Source organism: Aptenodytes forsteri, unplaced genomic scaffold (assembly GCF_000699145.1).
Source record: "Aptenodytes forsteri isolate BGI_AS27 unplaced genomic scaffold, ASM69914v1 Scaffold309, whole genome shotgun sequence".
Classification (NCBI taxonomy): domain Eukaryota; kingdom Metazoa; phylum Chordata; class Aves; order Sphenisciformes; family Spheniscidae; genus Aptenodytes; species Aptenodytes forsteri.
Window position 1 is genome coordinate 5,120,500 of NW_008795857.1, and position 21,562 is coordinate 5,142,061.

At 35.8% G+C, this 21,562-nt stretch overlaps 1 protein-coding gene across 1 annotated transcript in view; it reads right to left on the bottom strand.

Moving 5' to 3' along the window:
* TTC27 (tetratricopeptide repeat domain 27) overlaps positions 1 to 21,562 on the bottom strand; it is a 139,552-nt gene that overhangs the window by 100,593 nt on the left and 17,397 nt on the right. The window contains exons 5-8 of the mRNA XM_019473243.1: positions 21,121 to 21,223; positions 15,521 to 15,685; positions 11,325 to 11,461; positions 7,066 to 7,178 (exon numbers count right to left, since the gene is read on the bottom strand). Coding sequence (XP_019328788.1) covers positions 7,066 to 7,178; positions 11,325 to 11,461; positions 15,521 to 15,685; positions 21,121 to 21,223 — 518 coding nt within the window. The remainder of the gene's footprint in view (positions 1 to 7,065; positions 7,179 to 11,324; positions 11,462 to 15,520; positions 15,686 to 21,120; positions 21,224 to 21,562) is intronic.

A 21,562-nucleotide genomic window follows, 5' to 3' on the forward strand; every position in this document is an offset into this window, starting at 1 on the left:
TTATTATTATTTTCCCTTTTCTGTCCTATTAAACTGTCTTTATCTCAACCCACGAATTTTACCATCCCACTGGGGGGGGAGGAGTGAGCAAGCAGCTGTGTGGTACTCAGTTGCCAACTGAGGTTAAACCACAACACAGGGGATCAGTTTAACTACTGGCTTGTAAGCATAATATCTGTTGCAGGTAAGGAGAGACTATATAATGAACAGAAGGACTAGAAATACCTGGACAAATACAATGTGTATGGGGAGAGTCAGCCAGGCTACCGGAAAAAAAATTCCTGCATTACAAACCTGTTGGGGCCTTTTGGAAAGTTTAACCAGCGTGAGGATATACATAAGCTGGTTGATGAAATCAACTTGGATCTCTAAGATTTTTTGAGAAGTCCCTCACCAAGAAGGACTTTCAAAGAAACTGAGCATTCATGAGATAAGAGGGAATGTCTTGGCAAAGGTCAGTAACTTATGAAAAGATAGGAAATTATATGAGACAAATAGTCAGCCATCCCAATGGAGAAGGTCACCATTGTAATCCTGCACAGGTTTTGTGCTGTGATCCGTGTGCTATAATATTAAATAAACTGGAACAGGAGAACGTACATTGAGGTGAGAAAACTTGCAAATTATATTACGTTCTTTGAAGTAATGATGTGAATAGACAAGAAGGAGCTGCAGAAAGACCTTACAGGATAGAGCAAAAGGGCAATAAAATAAAACTGCCAAGCAATGCACAATAGGAAACACAGTCCTAGCTTCACAAAAAATGATAGGCTCTGATCTGACCACGTCTGTTCGGGAGCAACTCTTTAGCACTGCAGCTGCATGAAAACATTAGCTCAGTACTAGGCAGCTGTTAAAAAGGCAAATCAAAATGTAATTAATCAGGAAAGCAATAGAGAATAACGTACTAGGGCATACTACATAAAGTATACAAATCAATAACATAAAGCCTACATAAAATATGACATAAAGCCTTTGTTTTCCCACCCATGAATAGTATGTTCTGTTCTGGACCTTTCATTTCAAAAGCAGTAATTCAGTATTGGAAAAATTTTGGAAACAGACAGCTAGAATGATTGTTGGTTTATGATAATGAATAACGATGGTTTATGCCTTATAAACATGTAACAACTTCTACAAAAGGAATGTCTGATTAGACTAGGACTAAGCAAAAGAGGGACATGGCAGAGGTTTTAAAAATTGTTAGGAAATAAGAGAGTTAAGTCACTAAATGAAGCTACTGGCAACCAAAACTACACGGAGGAGGTTTTTTTTGAACAGCAGATGCAAAATATGTAGACAGACACCTTTGCCAAAGGATGCTACCGATGCAAGAAATTTACATGGGCTCAATGGAAGACAACAAGTATTTGAGAGATCCACTGAGGGCTGCTATGCAAACAAGCCAGATTAGGCTCAGGAAATCACCGTTTAGAGGCTGGGAAAGTATTAGGGAAAAGGGAGCAACACATGCTTGCCCTGTTATTATTCAACCTTAGGTATCTTCTCACAGCCACTCTTGAAGACAGAGTATAAAGTTAGATGGATGAAGACAACTGCTGAGTTTTTGTTTGCTTTTGTTTCCTGGCACATTACCTCTCTGCAAGTGCAGACAATGCAAATTCAAGTTCCTGAGGTAACTACTTAAAACTACAGTTAAACAGCATGAGATAGATGAAGAATAGATAGGTCAGACTTTCCACATATGCATTTTTATGAGTATTTGCTGTATTTCTACACAGTTTTACCAGCTGTGTTAATTTTGTGAATGAAAAAGAGCTAAACCCAACAAATTGATCACTTTACAAGCGTTTTCAAAGTTTTACAAAGGTATTTCAAGCGACTAATGTTTTTTGTGTGAGCATTCTGAATAGCAAGACAGGAAGTTAATTTCCCCAGTGGAATCTCTTCACACAGCTGTATGTACTGCTGCACAGCAATATATTTTGTAGCAGTGAATTTAACCAGCCGTAAACTGACCATGGTGAGATCACTATACTGTCTGGCACCCGTAATTGGTTTGTTTAAAAAAAAAATTTTTACATTTACATGATATGTTTGTAAAGATGGGCCAGAGTGCCAAAAAGTATTTAACAGAAAAACCTTCATCACCTTTAACGCTGTCCGAGATTTTATTTTGTAGCTTTTACTTTCATAGGAAAACACGTGTAAGCTCTGGCCTTCCACAGTCAGTTTAACATAACCTTTTCCATCTCAATGGCTTGGAAGAGAGAATGCTCTCTCTTACAAAAACAGATGAAAAAAGTTGTTTACCTGCCATTGCCTTGTACTTCTGATACAAGTTATATAGCATGACCTTGCTATAAAGTGCAAAGAAGGCTGCAATCATATATATATATAATCTTAAGCACATGATCCATCTTACCTAACTTTAACCATGTAAAATATAGGCCTTTAATCTAGCTAACTGTCTATGCTTCCTTCAGAGTCCATGCAAAAATACAGATAAACGTAGGGAGTGATTCAATCCATTGTAAAATAAGTGCCTGAAGTGGAATGAATCACACTCTGCAGGTGCAGACCCCCACAGACAAGAGAAAAAAAAAAAACACACAAGAGACTCAAAAATTTCAAGTAGCTAAATGTTTTCCTGTTTCACCTACCCAAGTTTCCCATTATGTTTCCATTGCCAACATGTATGCTGGGATTTTGTAGGGAGTGATTCAATCCATTGTAAAGTAAGTGCCTGAAGTGAAATGAATCACACTCTGCAGGTGCCGATTCCTCCATTGACTAGAGAACAACCAACCAGCCATTAGATTCTCAAATTTCAAGTAGCTAAATGTTTTCCTGTTTCACCTACCCAAGTTTCCCATTATGTTTCCATTGCCAACATGTATGCTGGGATTTTTTTTTTTTCCCAATTACTCAATTGATTCAAAAGCTCATATTTGGTAATTCTGTTAAAAATCCTTCAGTCCTAATGCTACTTAGTGCTTATGCACCTGTTTCAAGTACACTTCTACAGCTCACTGTGTCAACTGTATAATATATTATTATCCAATGTATTATTGTATAATAAGAGTTAGGCTTCCTGATGCTTTCCTTACCAGCTGAAGACTGGTGCATAGCCTTCGATAGAGCTGAGGTACCTCCAGTATAACACACTATTTTGACCTGATTTGATCCTTCAGAAACAGCAAAGATTAAGAAATAATCAGCCATTGGACATTTCTCTTTGCTTTCTTAGAATTTTCTATAGCCACATCTAATTTCTAAAAGCTTACCCCTGTTAAAAAATGGTGAATCAAGTGATGAGAAGGGATTTTCTTCCCAAGCTGCTGACACACAGCTGCTGTTGTCTATTCTAACAGCGATCCAATTTGGGCTATTTCTAAGTGACAAGGGAAACATACTCCCCTCTCAGTTTCTCAGCATTTTGGCATCTATACTACATTAACACATTATTTAAATCATACATTGGTGCAGTCTTGGTTTTTTAAATATTTTTTATTTTATTTTATTTTCAAATTGGAACATTAATACCTTTTTCCATCAGCCTCTGAAAGTTTGGTTCGAGGCTTATACAAAGTTTTGGCCACAGTTAAGGCTTGACTATAAAATAAATTTTATACCATCACGAATAGTTATTTTCATATGAAATATCAAAAAAGTCCTAGCCAAGCAATGCTTCTGCACTCCTAGGAGTTTCTTTTAATATTTCTTTTAGGTTGCATTACTCCTGCAGTGAGATGATCTGAAGACACCTCTAGACACTTTCTTCCTATACAGATACTACAAAATCTGGATACGATGGCATAGGAAACCTTTGTGTAAGCGAGGCAGACTGGGGGGGGTCCCCCCCCCCCCCCCCCCCATACTTTGTTTTAGCTACAGTTTCATTATCATAAGAGGTAAATGTTTTCTTTTAGATTTAGTTCTGCAGACTGTTCAGTATTTGGAAGAAAAGAAATTTGCAGAGAAGAAACAGAATAGCCAAACACTTTAAAGGAAACTGCCTCAAATTACAGATGCCACAGAGAACTGGCTGGGTACAGTTTACATTGCTACTTTTTTATATAAATGGATTACTGATAAATAAGTTGTTCTTTCCTTATATCAGTGTAACAGAGAGGTTTAAAAAAAAATATCTAATTGATTCAGGCTCATGCATGCTATTTACAAGCTGGCTTAAGCATACTGCATGAGATGTTGCTTGGATTTTTGTAAAGACAGCTGGTATTAGATATTTCAACACTTCAAAAAGTATTTTATATCCTCTTAAAATGTTATTGGGGAGGAGGAGATGAAAATGTTTGTACTGATACCGTAATAGTACTTTGTTTAGCCATTTGATCATTGTAACCTACTTGAAATGAAACTTACTTCACAGCAGGAAACATTAATGTGTATGCAGGTAATTCCATAGGATCCTATGTAATTGTAATTAAGTGTTTTCCGAAAGTTGTAACAATTTTCAGTTTGTTCTGCTATCCACAAACATTTCTGCATGCTGCCGATTTTGAGCTAACATTATTTAGCTACAAAAATCTCAGCGGAATTAAGGGGCATTTCTGTGACATTTGCTGTAAAACAAATACTAGCAAGCACAGTGAAATGTATAGGGAAAAATTTGCTCACATTTACTCTTTTTCTTTACCTGCAGGCTGCCTTTCTTCAACAAACCAGGTCAGTGTCTAAAAGTTTATTTGCATTAGAAAAAACATCCACTGCTGACAATGGCAGTCAACAACAGATACCATTAAGGTGGTGCTAGACCTAAAAACAAAGTCTGGTTAGAACTGCTTTGGAAACTTAAAAGAATTCTAAAGCCAACTTATAATTATGAAATGAGGTATTTACTCTACAGAACTGAAGGCCTCAACCATGAAAGAAAAGCAAGGAATTTCCTATAGCTAAGGTCTGAGAAGTATGTTTTACTTAAAAGCAAACACTAAATGCTTTAACATGTATATGCTTCCTTGCAAATTTTTATGCAATAGCTGGTGTAGACACCAAGGGCACAGCCACCAATCCAAGTCTAAACCCCATTCAGTCACAAGGGTTGTATCCTAAATCCCCTCAGAAAAACAGTTCTCAAAGCTGGCATTCTACTAACATTTCTGCAACATGGCTGGATAGCAAATCTTGTCTCCATCTATGAGTGAAATAGTTTCAGTTGCTTACCATTATCCCACCCACTGAATGGCAGTTACCATTCCTATGGGGAAGCAACATTGAAAATTTTTTTTTTGGTGGTTGTTTCTTAAATGAGCTTCTTGCCCTGAGTCCTGCCAAACTCACATACCACTTGGATTATAATGTACACACAGAGATGGCAGCCAAGATGGCTTCTAGCCAGTGGTGGTTTCAAAGTGACATACTGTGGTCAAGAAACCTACTGTGCAGCAAGCCAATGTAAAATTCAAACTCTACGCTTCCACTAAAAAAAAAAAAAAAAAAAAAGAGAGAAAAGAGAAAGACCAATAGGCAAGCTAAAATTTCCTTCAGAAGGGTGGAAGCAGGAGGGATGATATAATCTGAATATAAGACAATACTGTGTTAAAAAGTGAAGTGCGCATGAAAATGCTTCTCAGGAATGGGAAGGCTTTGCCTTGACTTGAGTCAGTGTGAAAGACTAAAAGTGACTGGGACAAGAATATATGTCAACCTACTATTCACTCCACTCTTTTGTCCTCAAAGTGGATCTAGATGTGGTCTTGAAAAGAAAACAAGTTTAAGACTTGGGGAATAAAGAAGATATGAAGGCACAGTACATATTCCACTCATGAATTCCTGATTACAGTGGAGGGGCTGAATGGTTAAAGGGCACAGCTGAAACCGCAGACATGCGACTTCACATTTGACTTCAACTATATAGCCAAGCAAGCATCTGGCCCTTCAAAAAGCTGTAGTCTGAGAAATGGACATATGAAAGGAAACAATCTTCTCTCTGCTAATGACTTCCACTGCACTTTATGGGACAAGAAGGGGAAAACTAACTGAAAATTTTGGTGAGTGGGGAGAGGGGGGAAAGAAATATTATAACGTGTGCTACAAAACAAGCAAAAAGCCCCACATCACAAAGGAACTACTGCCAAATGTTGGGTTGTTAGCTTATGCCATTGAATTGCCTCACTAGCCTTTCGCTGACCTGTTATTACTGTCACCCTATCACAAAGATAGATCTTATAACATCCATGTGCCCCTGCAGACGAAACACTAGTCTGAGACCCGGGAACTAGGATTCACTCATTGTTCGGCTCCTGGCCGCCTTCTGGCTTAGGCAAGGTATTTCAGCAGTACTGCAGATTCCATCATTTTGCAACTCATAGATCAGAAAAGTGCTTTGAGAGGTATGAATGATGAATACTGCATCAAAGTCACCATTTTTACTTCGACACACTAATACTTCTGAAACAAATCACACACAAAAACTTGTGTGTAACTGTCACCAGCTAAATGACCACTACATCATAGAAAAAGTATTTCTCTATTAGAAAATGAGGATATTCATTAGCAGCCAGCTTATTATCCTCAAATCTCAAGTTGCTTTTTGCTCTTCTGTGCCATTTTCAAAACCCATATAGCATATAATTTCTGAAAGCCAGGAAAAGAAAAAACTTAGGTGCAAAACCACGGGGACTTTGTACTATAACTTGTAACTTGCAATGGACGCTCTGAATTTATACAAATATTTCCATTGCACCGAATAGCAGGGCAGAGTTTTGCTTGAAAGACAGGGTTGATCCTCATAGGAAGCTGACCATAGCAGACTCTGAAATGTGTTTTCAAAATTTACCAAAGTGTCATTACCATATGGTAGCTAATGCCAACTGCAATTAAATTGAGGCACAAAGAACAAGAAGCTTTTCCAGGATAAGAGAACAACATCGCAATTAATGAAATGCTGAAATTCTGAACTGGACACTAATGTTCACTCTGAGATAACTGAAAATGCTATCCACATATAATGCAAATCTTTTACCAGTTTAGCCAGACTATATGATAAGGAAGGAAAAAAAGTCCCATCAACCCACCACTTCATTATTTCATTATCACAATGATTCATGCAGTATTTTAAGTAGCTATGAATTAACATACCATATTCCAAGGATTACAGCAAGCTCTTCTGCACACAAATCAGGTACCTGGTACTGATCAGCATCTGCTAATTTTATCTCATTAAGCACTGTATCATCATTTAAATCATAATTCTGTTGGGGGAGAAAAAAATATTTTAAAATAGATAGGAATCGTTGCAGAGAAATCAATGCCTTCAAAATATGAAAAAATACAGACTTGTTTGAAAAAGGATAAACACAAACATCAGAAAACGACAAAATGGAAAGTAATTTACCATGATTATGACAGGATAACTAACGAACAGACTAAGCCAGTAGAAGGAAGTATCATCCAAACTACTTTTGCTAAAAGTATACTGGTTGTCATGCAGGACGAACAGCATTCAGAGCAACTTTAAGGTTACCTGAATATTGATTTTCTACTTAAATAAGGGCTGAAGGAGATTTTCCTTTTCAAATTGTTGCTCATAGCATTATCAACAATTTCCTCCTCTATTATATATAATCTGTTTCAGCTTGTCTGTATAATGTTAAACGCTATCCTAACATGCAGGTTTTCAGGCTAGCGACCATGGACCTCTGGGAACGTATGGATTTCTTTTTAAGTATCAGCAAAGTGCAAGTAAGTAAAGCATGCCTTCTGCCAGTACAGTTAAATTCCTTACACAGGGAACTGCTCCTCCTCTCTCTCTCTTTTTTTTTTTTAAAGTAGCTTTGCAAATTAAAGAAACACAGATTGAAAAAAACCCACTGCACTAGCACCTCCAGATACTTTGCTCTGGTAAAGGCAAGAAGGGGTATTCTGAAAAGGTTTGCTCCTGGACAAGTACTTGTGACTTTCCATCAAATTTCCTCTAGAACAAGTTGTTTAAGGAATATTCAGTTTAACTTTTACAAACAAATATGCTACCTGAAGTTCATTGTCTGTCATTTAACTTAAAGAAGAAAGTAATATAATCTGTGTCTGAAAAGTGTAAATTACTACGTTCACAGAATTTGTGTCTGTTTGGAAACAACAAAAAGATTCCTTTGGCTGCAAGCAAGAAGGAGGCAGCTGTAAACTATTTCTCCTTCCCCCGAAAAAAAACCCAAACCAAAACAAAAAGCCCCCCAGTCTTTAAATCAATTATTGTACTACTGTTTTTTAGTTACCAATAGTAGTTTTTATAATCTATTATAAAGAGAAAATTGATTTATATTAAACATTTTTTCAAGCTTCCTATTTCTTTCCCTTCGATGTCCTAGTAGTAGCTGTTTCCAATGAATATCTGCCATCGGCAAGGTCAAAACGAGGGTCCACAGAAGAACAAAAAGCAAACAGGAATGCTTCAAAGGGGATTATCTGTATTCATCACCAGTATTTTATCACTATATAAATGAAACTAAACTGTGATTTGACAGAGAACGTGAAGAAAATAAACATATTTTCTTTTATTTCAAGGGGATAATGAAGATATTCCAACTCTTAAAGGCATATTTAATACCATCATTTTCTTCTCTTACTACATTAGCTACCACTTCTAGATGAAAATGATTTTTGAACAGAGCACTATGCTAGTATAATGATACCACTTCATTAGATGTAACATAAATCACAATTTAATTGATAAGGCAATTAGTTAAAAATTTCAGCTTCTGGTCTACATAAGCTTTAAAATCTAGGCTGTATAAACAGCACTAATTGCTTAAATTCACTATGAATATCGATCAACTGAACTGTACTGCAACTGTACGCTAGAGTTTTAAAGCATGACTTCCATTCCCAGATGTTAAAAGAAATTCCTCATTCCCCCAAAACATAACAGCAGCTCTGAATTTTTAAAAATTAATCAAACATACCATTTCATATCAGGAGTCCTTATACATCACCTCAAGCCTGAGGTCTTCCTTTCACAGAAACATCATCAGCTTAACTGAATGTGTGCTTTCAGATCATTTAGTTATTCTGAAGAAAGCTGACCTGAGCTTTGAATTTACAATCTCAAATATTTGTTTTGAAATGCAAATAGTTTTCCTTCTAGTGCCATCTGAGGTAACATAACTGCTCAGCATGAGAGGGAAGCAGGAAGCGCTTAACCAGAAATCAGCCCAGCTACCAGTCCAACAATCGGTCACATTGCTATACTGGTTGTATTTTTAATGGAATTAAATTACTGACCGCTTCATTGCAAAATAACTTGTTCAGTGATCTTACTGAACAATAACAGGGGAAGAACTTTAAGACCATAGAAGTAAGCACTCCAAAACAGGAGATGAAAATTAGGTGTGACTAGTCTCAACTTGGCCTTTATACATATTGGCAGAGTTTACAATTGCCTTAGGAAATTTTCCACTCATCCAGGGCAATTCCCATCTTTAGACAAATAGAGTATTTTCCTTTATCTGCAAATGGCAGATGTAAAATAAGAACACTGGAGAGGGGAAGAAAATTTCCCTATAATAATTTTGCAGCATGATCACAGGCCTTTTAGCTTTCCAATGCTGGCAAAAGAAACACTAGGATCACTGTTAAAGTTAACATTGACAAATTACATGAAGTTGTATTTTGATACTACATTATCAATAAAGACATGCTAGAAAAAGGGGAAAAAACCCCAAAACTTTTAATTGGTAATTCAACACACACATGAATTGGGGAGTCTATTTAGTCAAGCCTGGTCTGATACCCATGACAGGACACTCACACATGATGTTAATGAAATGTCTGAACTTGAAATACCTCAGGTTTTCGTCAAAGCAGCACATGGTTTTACTAATACTATCTTCCAGAATTTCTGACACACATGAAATGCAGAAATAAAAGGTTCTGATTTCCCCCTGCCCCCCCCCCCCCCATCACTCAGACTTGCACAACACAACTCCCTCCCTGTAGCCAAAACTTCTCAAGTTCTTTCTATCATCATATTTTTACTTTTCAGAAAGAGTAGATATGCTTACTTTGTCTAACATCATTTTCAAGATACATTCAGCAAAATTTTAGTAGGAAAGTGTGGATAACATAAGCATGACTAATTTTTAAAGGTTCAAAAAATATCCCAATTTTCTTTTTCAAACTCTCCGTTAAACTTACTTCAGCAGCTTTGGGTCTGTTCACTAAAAGGACATATTAATATAGTATTTTATTAGCAAGGATAATATATTTCATTCCAGCTTATACCTACAGCCTAAAACAGTGTTGCCATTTTTATTGAAACAATGTCATTATTTTATTCCAAACTGAAGTCCTTATCAGATATAGACCACAAAGGCAAATTCTTCAGAAAGTTGTGAATAACTGGAAAAAATAGTCATACAATATCCCAGTTAGGGACCCTCTGAGAACAGTGCATCATAACATTTAGTTCTAGGCAGTTGTAGACTTCAAGTCCAACTTAAGTCTGACACTCACCAAGTGGCCTCCCCCGAGCCCTCACTATCCTTAAATGGGTTGCTATACATAGTTCTACAAGTTGTGACATATATGTAGTCAATCTCTTTTCATCAAATCGATTACAACACTAAGGACGTATTAATGGATAAACAAAAAAGCTAGCACAGTCTCTACGATATTTGTGCACTCAGAGAAGTACTGTCAAATTCTTTTGCTTAAGATCCCTGCTTGACCTGGAAGTCTATCAAGGCATAACCTTTTTTTATAAAGGCTCTCCAACCTGAAGAATAAATCTTGGACCATAACGTCTCAGTTTATCTCTGGCTTCTTTAGCAAGTTCAAATAACTTTAAATCCTGACCAGAACTTCTCCTCATGAAGGAAAAAATACCATTCCAAAATAATTCAGTGGTTGTTAGGCAATTTATAATTGAAGTCATCATGCACACCCTTAGGACCAGTAGGGCCAAGTCGCATAATTCATGCCAGTAGGAATACCTAGGCCAATTTCCTATCTTCACTTCACTGTTACTAAACATGTCTGTCAGTCCTTAGGAATCTGTGCATTTCTGTGATGCCTTGCAGGCTATTTTGAAAATCTGTCTCACCTGTTTTCCTAACTCCATCATTCTTAGGCACTAGAAATTAATACATAAACTGTAGAAGATCATATTTGCAAACATGCTTTTAGTTGAGTAGCCACATCTGTCTTGCAGACATTCATATGTTGTTTTACCCCATGTCCTTTAATATTAGGCAAACGACTGCCCCACATCTTATCCAAAAACTTTCAGAAATCATAAGTAAGTTTCTCCTAGGCACCACAAACTTTTCTCTTGCAGACACCCAAGAAAAGCTTCAGCACATTTTCATTTTAAGAAATTAAAACAATTCTTCTCAAATACATACCATTGTTAAGTTTTCTAGAGGTGTGGGAGCTGGACTTAGTTCACTGTGAGGAAGGAGGAATTCATCTGTTCTTTGGACATCCAAAACAAGCTGTGCAACGTATTTTTCCTGAAATCGTGTTCTCTTCCCCAAAGCACCTACAGAAAATTAATATAAGCTTATATTAATGAACACTAAAAACCAGTAATTCTATCATATACTAGAAAGTTGCTCACAAAAAAGCAAAATTAAAAAAGAGAAACACATTTAGAATTAACCTATGAAATTTAATAGTGGTTTAACTCTGCTTGATCTCTTTGCAGAGAACTACATGCGTTCTCACTGCTAGCTATGACATACAGAGAAATACATATTACAAACATACAAACACAGCCAGATAGGTCTTGCAAAGCCACTTTTAGTTAAATTCCCCATAACCCACCATATTGTCTCTTGAAAACTCATAATAATCAAGTTTCATCAGTTCCCTACTTATTCCCAAGCCATAAACCACAAACAATTGTTCGATTTGCCTGCTAAAAGTCAATGACAACATGGAAACGTTTAGGCAAATGAAAATCCCATAATCTCTTACAGGCCATCATTTAAAATATTTCAAATCTTCATTTGAAGACTTAGGTCTATGAAGAGGGATCACAGACATGACATTACCATAATATGGCACATAAAATACTGTAAAAGTAACATGGGAGAGAGTGAAACAGCAAACCAATGAAGGCTGTCTACTGAATGAATCAATATTCAGAATGCACAAGGTAAAATTCCTCTCAGTATTTTCTCTTCAGTTCTTAATTTGACCCTCACACAACTTTTACTAGTTTTTAGGGTGGCAATTAACTTTTATACCAAACTGAAAAGAAAAACATGCCTGTTCTTCCTCTGTTAGCAACCTGTTTGCAAGCTGCAAACAGAAATCATAGAACAATTTCAGGACGGTAACTTAGAATAATGGAATCTTAACCAGAGCCAAAATGGAGCTAAAAATTACTCTGTAAAATTTGGAGGTTTGCTTGCTTATTATTACTATGATACAATGCTGAGATAATGTGAGCTGTGAAAGTCCAGTAACAGAAATGGAGGACTGAATGCTGATCCACTGTTGCTTTTGCAGAACCAAGTAAGATCAAGTTCTTAATTTCATTATCATTTTGAAAATTTTGCAGGACATAAAAATCTTGGAGGTAAAGATAACTGACTGCTCATGTGGACAAAGGCCTGAGGATGAGGCCATTGTCAGTAAGAATCACCTGGCACAGGCACTGAAATAGCAATCACCCCCTTTTCTTCTTGGAGATGGAAAAAGAGCAGTGGGGAAACCAGAAATTAAACTGATTTCTCCTTTTCTGCCAATCACCCCTTTTAATGGGAAAGCCCTGTGTTAAGAGTTTATAAATAAAGGTTCTAAAAATATCACCTTAAAATCACAAGGCACACTGCAGAGGAGAGAGACAGAGAGAAATACTGGGTAGTGATTCATACTAATTTTACACAGTAGTACTCAATTCTCAATTTTAATAATGCTTGAAAATCATTATGCTGTAATTCACTTCCTATTTTGTCTTACTGCTTAAACAGCTGAATAAAACACTTGCAAAGTTATACTGGTTACCAATGAATTTACTTGCTACCACCCAGAAACTGTCATTTGTTTATGCTCCGAGATGCACACACACCCCACCTCATTTTTTTAAACAAAGAGTTCCTTGCTGTTACAGGGACAAAACATAATCATTTTTATTTGGAAAATATATACCACGTGTTTAAGCTGGGGTAAAAATTTGCTTGCTTTATACCACCATATATCCTCACAAAGAGAGGGAATCTACACAGACACTTTACTTTCTGTTCCATATTAAAAGTTCCCAGGGATGCATTACTGGGCATGAAAACAATAAGCAGACAATACGCAGATCTCAGTGTTCAGTTTTATTAATCCTCCAGATCTGCTGATCTTAAATTTATTTTGGATTACCACCCTTCATTTTAGTAAATTTATATACAAGAAGGACCATGATCTTCTCTTATACTGGAAATTGTTTTGTGGAGTTATTGATGGTTGCGACTCATTGTGAGGAACATAAGGATGCTTTTTAATAAATGATGAATACAGGACAGACCTGAATTAATGGGACTTAAAAAAGTACACAAGCCAAAACAAGTATGATTTATTCACACATTTCTACAATAACTTTGGAAAACATTGGTTCTAAAGTCTCTCTTTAAGAACAGCATACATTTCCATGCTGTAATAAAATGTTCAACTAGTAAGGATCACAACCATTAAAGAATAAAAACCTCTTAAAATCCTTTCCTAAAAAGGAAATTCCTTCCAAAAGCCTTAAAAATATCTTTGCTAGCGGTTGAATTTTTACATTAAAGCAAAGTCTTTTTTGATGATGTAACATTCCTTCCATTTAGCCAAAACATGCATGTCAAATGAATTTGTCTAGAATGCCAACAATTCCCACATGTTCAGTTCAGTTCATTTGCCTTCAGGTTAGACATCCTTCATAACTATTCTAATAGATTTATGGAGATAAACCACAGAACTTCTAGGAGTTTCACAACATTCTTCCAAGAGACTGTATCACCACAACCTCTCTCTGGGACTAGCATAACCTCTTGGTAAAGTAATCAAAAATACAAATAATTCCACTGCATCCAAACTATTTTTTTCCCTTCCAAACAAGAGTTTTTTCCTAGGTTAGATTTAAGGAAATTATTCATCCAATATCTAAAGATCTCCTTTAAAGGGGAGAAAAAAAAAAATCCAACATGTAGCTTAAGTTGAGGAATATCAGTGAAAAGCCACCTGCCACTTTGATTAAGTTGAGGAATATCAGTGAATAGCCACCTGCCACTTTGATTTTACTTGTTCTTAGTTAATTAAATTTTTATAGCTTGAGTAACATCACAGGCACTGATGTTTTTAATAAAAAACAAGAAAAACCCAGGTTAATTTTAAACAAAACTACCTTATAATATCACGTTTGCAGTACATGCCACACATCACACATACAGTATAAGTTGTGCATAGAAAAAGAGGGTAGGATCAATTGAAATGCATGGAATTCTGTCAAACAAATATACAGAAAATAATCCTGTGGTTTAAGCAGATACCACTGAATATAATCAATTCATAGCTATGCAAAAACATTATGCCACAAGATTTTCATTAGCGATTTTTCAAAGTAAACATTTAAAACCTTCGAAGAAATGAGTATGGAGTTCCACGGTTGTTTGGTTTTGTGGGGTGTTTTTTTGTGTGTGTGTGTTTTTTTGTTCTGTTTTTTAATTAAAATATTAAACTGACTCAGGATATAAGCAGGGGTAGCTGCAGCTCCAATCTAAATATATAGGAACAGCTAGCCTTGTGACATACAGTGGTGTTAATAGGTAAGGAGGCTGCAAGTTTCAGTTCCTTAGTCCTTTCCGTTAATAACTCTATAGAAAAAATTATATAAAGGCTTTTGCATTTCTACTCAGACACAATCAAAAGTTCTCACACAGAGGAGGTGTGCATCTTATGTCCTTTTGATTACCTAGCAGGACCAGCTAGACCAAACAGTCCCATATCTATACATGTAATTTTAAATGAAGTTGCAGGTGCAGCAATCTGATCTGCCTGACTCCAAAGAATAGGTTCAGAAAGGATAATTATAAAGTCTCCATAGTGACTGAATCCTTGATATTTCTCTTCATCAGAAATTTGACTTTTCTACTTATTTCCTGTGATAACACCAGTCCTGGAAGTGACTCTTAAATGCTATTTACGTAGAGTAGATCTAGGCTAGTGGCGTAAAAGGTGAAAGACTGCATCAAATCATCACACAGACTTCTTTGTAAGTGTCTCCAAACAAACAAAAAACATTATTCATCATGACACCAACTAGTTTCAGGAGTCCCATAACAGAGACAACTAGACCTAGAATTCGATATGAAACACAAGAAGGAAGGATCATAATACCACAGCTGCTCAGACACCCATATTAGGGATGATATCGTAACTAGATGGCATATTTCTCTTCCCTTTTCCAAGCAATGCTAATTCTTAGAAGACAAGTAAGTCCTACCTGTTAAAAGTCACGATTTTTCAAAAGATAGCTCTTTTTTTAACTTGGATATGTAAAAAAACCCAACAAATCGTAGGTTTGGTCCAACCAACCATCCTCATAGACTGTACAAGCAAAACTTACCTGTAAGATTAATCTGCAGTTTCATTATGTCTTTAGCCGTATTGAAACATTGTTTAGCTTTTTTATACTCATAGTAATACAAAAATGTATAGGCACACTCAAGATGGAACTGAACTTCTAAGTGCCAGCTTTCACCACCTGTGAACAAAGTTTCTGCTTCTGTCACTGCAAATTAAGAAAAAGAAAAGCCATCAGGATGCAGTCCAGGAGAACGATATTTTAAAATTACATTTAAAATACCAGGAGAGAAAGTCTGTTATGCTTAAAGCAGACCTGTTGTTCTTTACACCTCCACACATGTAAAAATCCACAGTGTATAAAAGATATGCACTATTTAAAGCATTTTTCAGGTTTTATATCTAAGGATTACTACTGGAACAAACAAAAGTTTAAACTTCAAAAGTTTAAATTCAGCAAAGCTGAATTGGGATATATTACTCTTGCATGAAATAAACAACTCTAATTGTCTTAGACCTGCTAAAGAACATAGGAACTCGGAATACAGGTTATTGAGGTAATACCCTCCTTAAGTAGCAGGCTTCAAATGAGAAAGTCTCACCAGCAGATTGAGCACTGAATGGGGACTTAGGACTTGTTAGGGTTTGTGGTTTTTTTGTTTGTGTGTGGGGTTTTTGTTTGTTTTTTATACATAATTACTGATTTGCTGAGTGATAAAAATCATGTTCTCCATCTGAACAGGAGAAAATACCTTCATAAATAAATCCGAAATCCTTAGGAATGAAGACTTGATTTTTTTTTTTCATCCAGCATAGAAGCATTTGTATTTCTTATATATTTAAACTTTATTTATCAAAATACAGTAAATGACAAAAGAATATTCTTGCATAGTAAAATACAGATCATTAAGTTCAAAACAGTTCATATGAATTATTCTTAACTGGAGGTGTTTTCTTTTCCTTTGGGCTTTATTTCTTTGTTTTGCCAGAAAACATTTACATAATAGAGTTCTTTAAAAGCTCACAGCATCACAGTACCTAAAAAGACTGGTACCCAAGATTAACATAGATGCTGTGTTACTTAATGGATGCTTAATTTTTCAAACGTGCTTTATTAAGATTAGTAAAAAGTCTTACTATATGAAAAACTAATTTTTTCAAGGATTTTTTCAACATTTTTCTCTGACTTTTGAATTTAAAGATTGGCAGTCAACTCCAGCCTGAGCAGATTTTATTGTTTAAACCTCCTCGGCTTTTTTTTTTTTTTTGAGTACTTTACTTGCTAGCCTCAAAATCTTTCAATTAATACAGAAAGCTGCTAAGTCTGAACATATTTTTACACAGCTTTTAAAATTCAATACATAAGAATTTGCATGGATAAATCCTGCCTAGTAACTTAACTTTTTTCAAAGTCTAAATTTCAAGATTTTGTTTAATGAAAGCAAATTGGTAACTTAAAAATATTACTCCAATGGTTTTCAATTAAAGTATGATAGCGAATGCAGCAGGTTACAACTTAATCCTTAAAAAAAACCCTCAAGAGACTACAACTATTTAAAAACAAAGTCTGTGCAACTTAATCCCTGCTTTTAACACAAATTTCAAACACATTACTTCAAAATTGAGAAAGTTAGCTGAATGTTAACCTCACATTTAAGTAATGTATACTTTTCATTAAGAAACAATGTGAGGTTTTGTGCTGGTTTTGGCTGGGATAGAATTTTTTTTTTTTTTATAGTAGCTAGTATGGGGCTATGTTTTGGATTTGTGCTGAAAACAGTGTTGATAACACAGAGATGTTTTTGTTACTGCTGAGCAGTGCTTACACAGAGTCAAGGCCTTTAATGCTTCTCACACCGTCATGCTCAGCATATAAAGCTGGGGGAAGAAGGAGGAAGGGGGTAACATTCGGAGTTACGGTGTTTTGTCTTCCCAAGTACGTATGACAGAGCCCTGCTTTCCTGGAGGTGGCTGAACACCTGCCTGCTGGTGGGAAGTAGTGAATGAATTCCTTGTTTTGCTTTTCTTGTGTGTGCGGCTTTTGCTTTCCCTATTCAACTGTCTTTATCTCAACCCACGAGTTTTCTCATTTTTACCCTTCTGATTCTCTCCCCCATCCCACTGGGGGGAAGTGAGCGAGTGACTGTGTGGTGTTTAGCTGCCTGCCAGGTTAAACCACAACAGGTTTTAATGCTTTTGTCCACATTTATCATTAAACACATTCTCTTTTTAAAAAAGAGAATAATGCCCAGAGGACCATAAAACATCTGCCTTTCTAACAAAAGCTTTGTTTTTTGTAAAAAGGGTAAAAACCCCCAATTTTCAGTAAATGATTTGGGACATCTGCCATCTTTACCTGCTTTTTACACGCTATACATATACAATGCCACTCTGATGGTTTCCCAAAGGACAAAAATCCTATTTATATGAGGAAAAAATAAAATGGGGTTTTCTATGAGGTATTATTAAAAGCACTCAAAAATGCACTGAGGGTTTTATACAGTGCAAACATAGATTTGCATTGACTCTTTAGCGTAGTTTGAGCCAATCCTGAAGGGCCGTTGTCAGTACAACAAAGCTTACAAGATACTGAATGTGCAGGTACACATGTGGAAACCACACAAAAATGCATTACTTCTTGATTTTCCATAGCTAACAAGTTTCAATGATCTGAACATAAAATTACTTGTGCTAGAACCATATATACTGCTATAACGAACTGAAGTGATACATCGAGAAGTGGTCTTACCATTCCTTATCTAAATATCATTTACTTACAGTGCTAATCGCAAAACTTGATAAGCTTAGGCATTTGAGATTTCAGGGACCTTTGTGGAAAGCTTCACATCATTACCAGTATTGATGTAGCTGCACAGAAGCACTGATGTCCCAAACTTAAGACATCCCTCTGGCATCCCATACCATGTTTGGCACAGGACCAAACGGATGGGAAACTGCGCTGAGCCCTGTTGGTTTTGCACAACAGTTGCTTCAGAACAGCAGGGAATCACTGCAGCTGTCTTCTATTCAGGTGATGAATAGACTTTACACTTGAGAACAATGTATTTTAAATAGAAAAGATAATTTCTCCTGAATTTGAAGGTCTTTTCGCTAGTAATTAAGACAAAGTTTTCTAGTTAAGTTGATACAGAACAAGCAAGTAGGTTTTTCAAGCCCTAATCAAAGACTATTTAAAAGGTTTATTAAGTATTTATTTTAGGAAATATGAAGATACTTGTTAGAAATACCAGATGGCTTTAATTACAAAGTAAATAAACTGTTAGAGGCAGCAAAACCTGCCTGGAAAAACTCACTACAGATTCAAGTGTACTTTACACCATCTTCTCTGAAATCTACATCCAGGAGTCTCAAATCAGGTCACTGAAAACAGACATCTTAGTACTTATTTAGTATCTGTGCATATGCAGCAGCATCCTCTACACAGATAAGGGCTGCACAAGCTACTGTATCTCTACCCAGTATCACCTAGTCAATGAATTTCAGTCAATTTTATGATTACTTCTCTTTCAGTTTTGTTCCAAGTTTTTAGGTATTTCCAAGAAGAAAAAGTAAGTCACATAAATGTGCTACAAATTTCTCTATTACAGATTTTATCTATTTAACAGAACCCAAAAGTGTTTTCATGTACTCTCCATTCTCCAAAGTACGGTATAATAAAACTATACCGTCAAACTAGAATTGCAGTACTTGAATAGAACTGCAAAACCACTGGTATCTAAACATCTTTGACCCTGGGCATCTCTGGAACACATACTCAGAACAACAAAAAAATTATCTAGAAATGAGCCGAAGACTACTTAGAGTTTCTAAGCTTTTTTAAAAAGATATTACAAACATATCTCCTTAGCCTTCCTTATCTGAATGAAGCACACCAGCACCATTTGTTTCAGAATATAAAATTTATAGATACTTTTAGGTAAATATTTAGGAAATACACATTCTAGAAGTACTGTACAACCTAACACACAAATGTTCAAGCCTTACTGCATTAAAACTAAGCAACAACAATTTTGCCTCAAAAAGCTTACCCCTAACCATCAAAGTAAGCAAAATAACCCTCTCCAGAACAGTTAACCACCTCTATGCAACTCTGTTTTTAAAATGGCTGTGAGAGGCAACTGGGAGATTAGCTTTTACAACGTATCTTGCAAGTCATATTTTAAGGAATTTTTATTTTCAATACAAGCATTTAAACAGGCTAAACTTATGAGACTAGCTCCACTACACCCATTTTTGAAGTAAAACTCAATTTGCTATAATTTGGAAATTAAAAATGCATCTTAGATTTCATTCTTTGCACCTGTTCAAGTCCAACCCCCATCCCCAGTCCTTAGCCCATAAATTAACATGCCAACTAGTTTATCATGATGCATTTAAATTACACCTGTCAATTACTTTCTAATATGTGCATCAAATCAGCAACACTTCCAACTTTCCAAGAACTAGAACTTTTAAAGTTACAGACTAAAGAATAAGTAGAACTTAATCTTAAGATTCCCGTACCTGTGCAAGATAAGTCTAGAAGTTAGTTCAAAATTCTCTAATAAAGTATTAAAAAAAAACAACAAAAATCACAGTTTACATCAATTGCAACAAAACTCTTCCACTCCAGTGCTTTTAGCATCCAGTAAGAGCATTAAGTCAGCTGCTTCTTCACTGCAGAGGACCCAGTAAAATCCTCTGCTCAATTTCATTATTGTACTAACATCTTTGTTACCTATTTGGAAGTTCTTCAAGGACCAAAACCCACTTCATATTTTACATATAATTTGCATGGCCTGAACCTACATATGGTTCAGATCAAAAAAGCTGCATTAAGGTGTGGTAGGAGGGGGGAAACTTGAAACTTTGGCGTTTAAGATTGCCTTCTTTGCCAAAATAAAAGATACATGACAATTCATGTCTAAATGCAATAGAAAATTTCTTAAATGTCATCGGTTGGAAATTTCAGATTTGTGAAGTTAAATGAAGAAACTTTAGCTAAGTAGTGAGGGGCCAATGTACGTAAAAGCTTGCCTCCTTTTTCCAGCTTTATCAGTTGCTATAGCAAATGATATTAACAGTCTATATAAGAGTTTGTTCCTCAGAAAAAAATCCCAAGCAATATATTTCTACATTATGCTTTTGTAGACATCAATACATATATAACATAATTTAGTTTTAACATTGTCTATTTTCTCTACATATAATGCAGAGAGGTAACAAATCTCAAAACTTAGGTGGGGATAGAGAAAATGGGGAAAAAGAAGTTTATCTCCCCCATGAAGATACAGAAGAACAAGGACACTCCCTTTTCAAACCAAAATAAGCTCAGTTAAATAAGGAATGAAAACTGTACAGAATGGCTTCAAGTGAGCTTGTGATAAGTTAACAGTGCTAAGTGCAGGGGAAGAAAGCCGCCTTCTACAATCACATACTCCCACGTTCATCTTAGAGTCTGGAAAATAGCATGTGCCATACAAGTCCATGTCAATTTAAGTGAATTCTGTTCCCTCTCTCCTCTCTGTAGTTACATAAGCATCTGACAAACATCATGTGAGAGTTGTGCCTACAAACTCCCCTCCCCCATGATATCTTACAAGTGATGCTATACACCAATAAACCAAGTAATTAGAAACACACCTTGTTTTATACAGGTCTGGGCAAGAGTATATAGCTCAGGTGATCTCTCCTCTAACAACTGCTGGTGAATATTCACATATCTTAGAGTCCACCAAGATAACGTCTGAAAAAAAATACGGATACTTCAAATTAATAACAAGTATAGAACTTTTTCAAAGAAAGAAAAAAGATAAGTGGCTTTAAAATATAGATTTCATAATTATTCGATTCTAATTTTAAAAAATACAAACCCAACCAAAATAGTTGTTTTATATAAAAAGTGAGCACTAACCTAGCATAAAGATGAACATATTCAAGCAGCTCTACAGTGCTCTAAGAGTTTGATGGGCTTTTCCTCTGTTAATTTTTCTAGCTGCTTTTTGAACCCTGCAAATATTTAGGACCACAATCTGGTAAGAAACGCTATTAACAGAAGATAAAAAAATACTCGTGTGTGCTTATT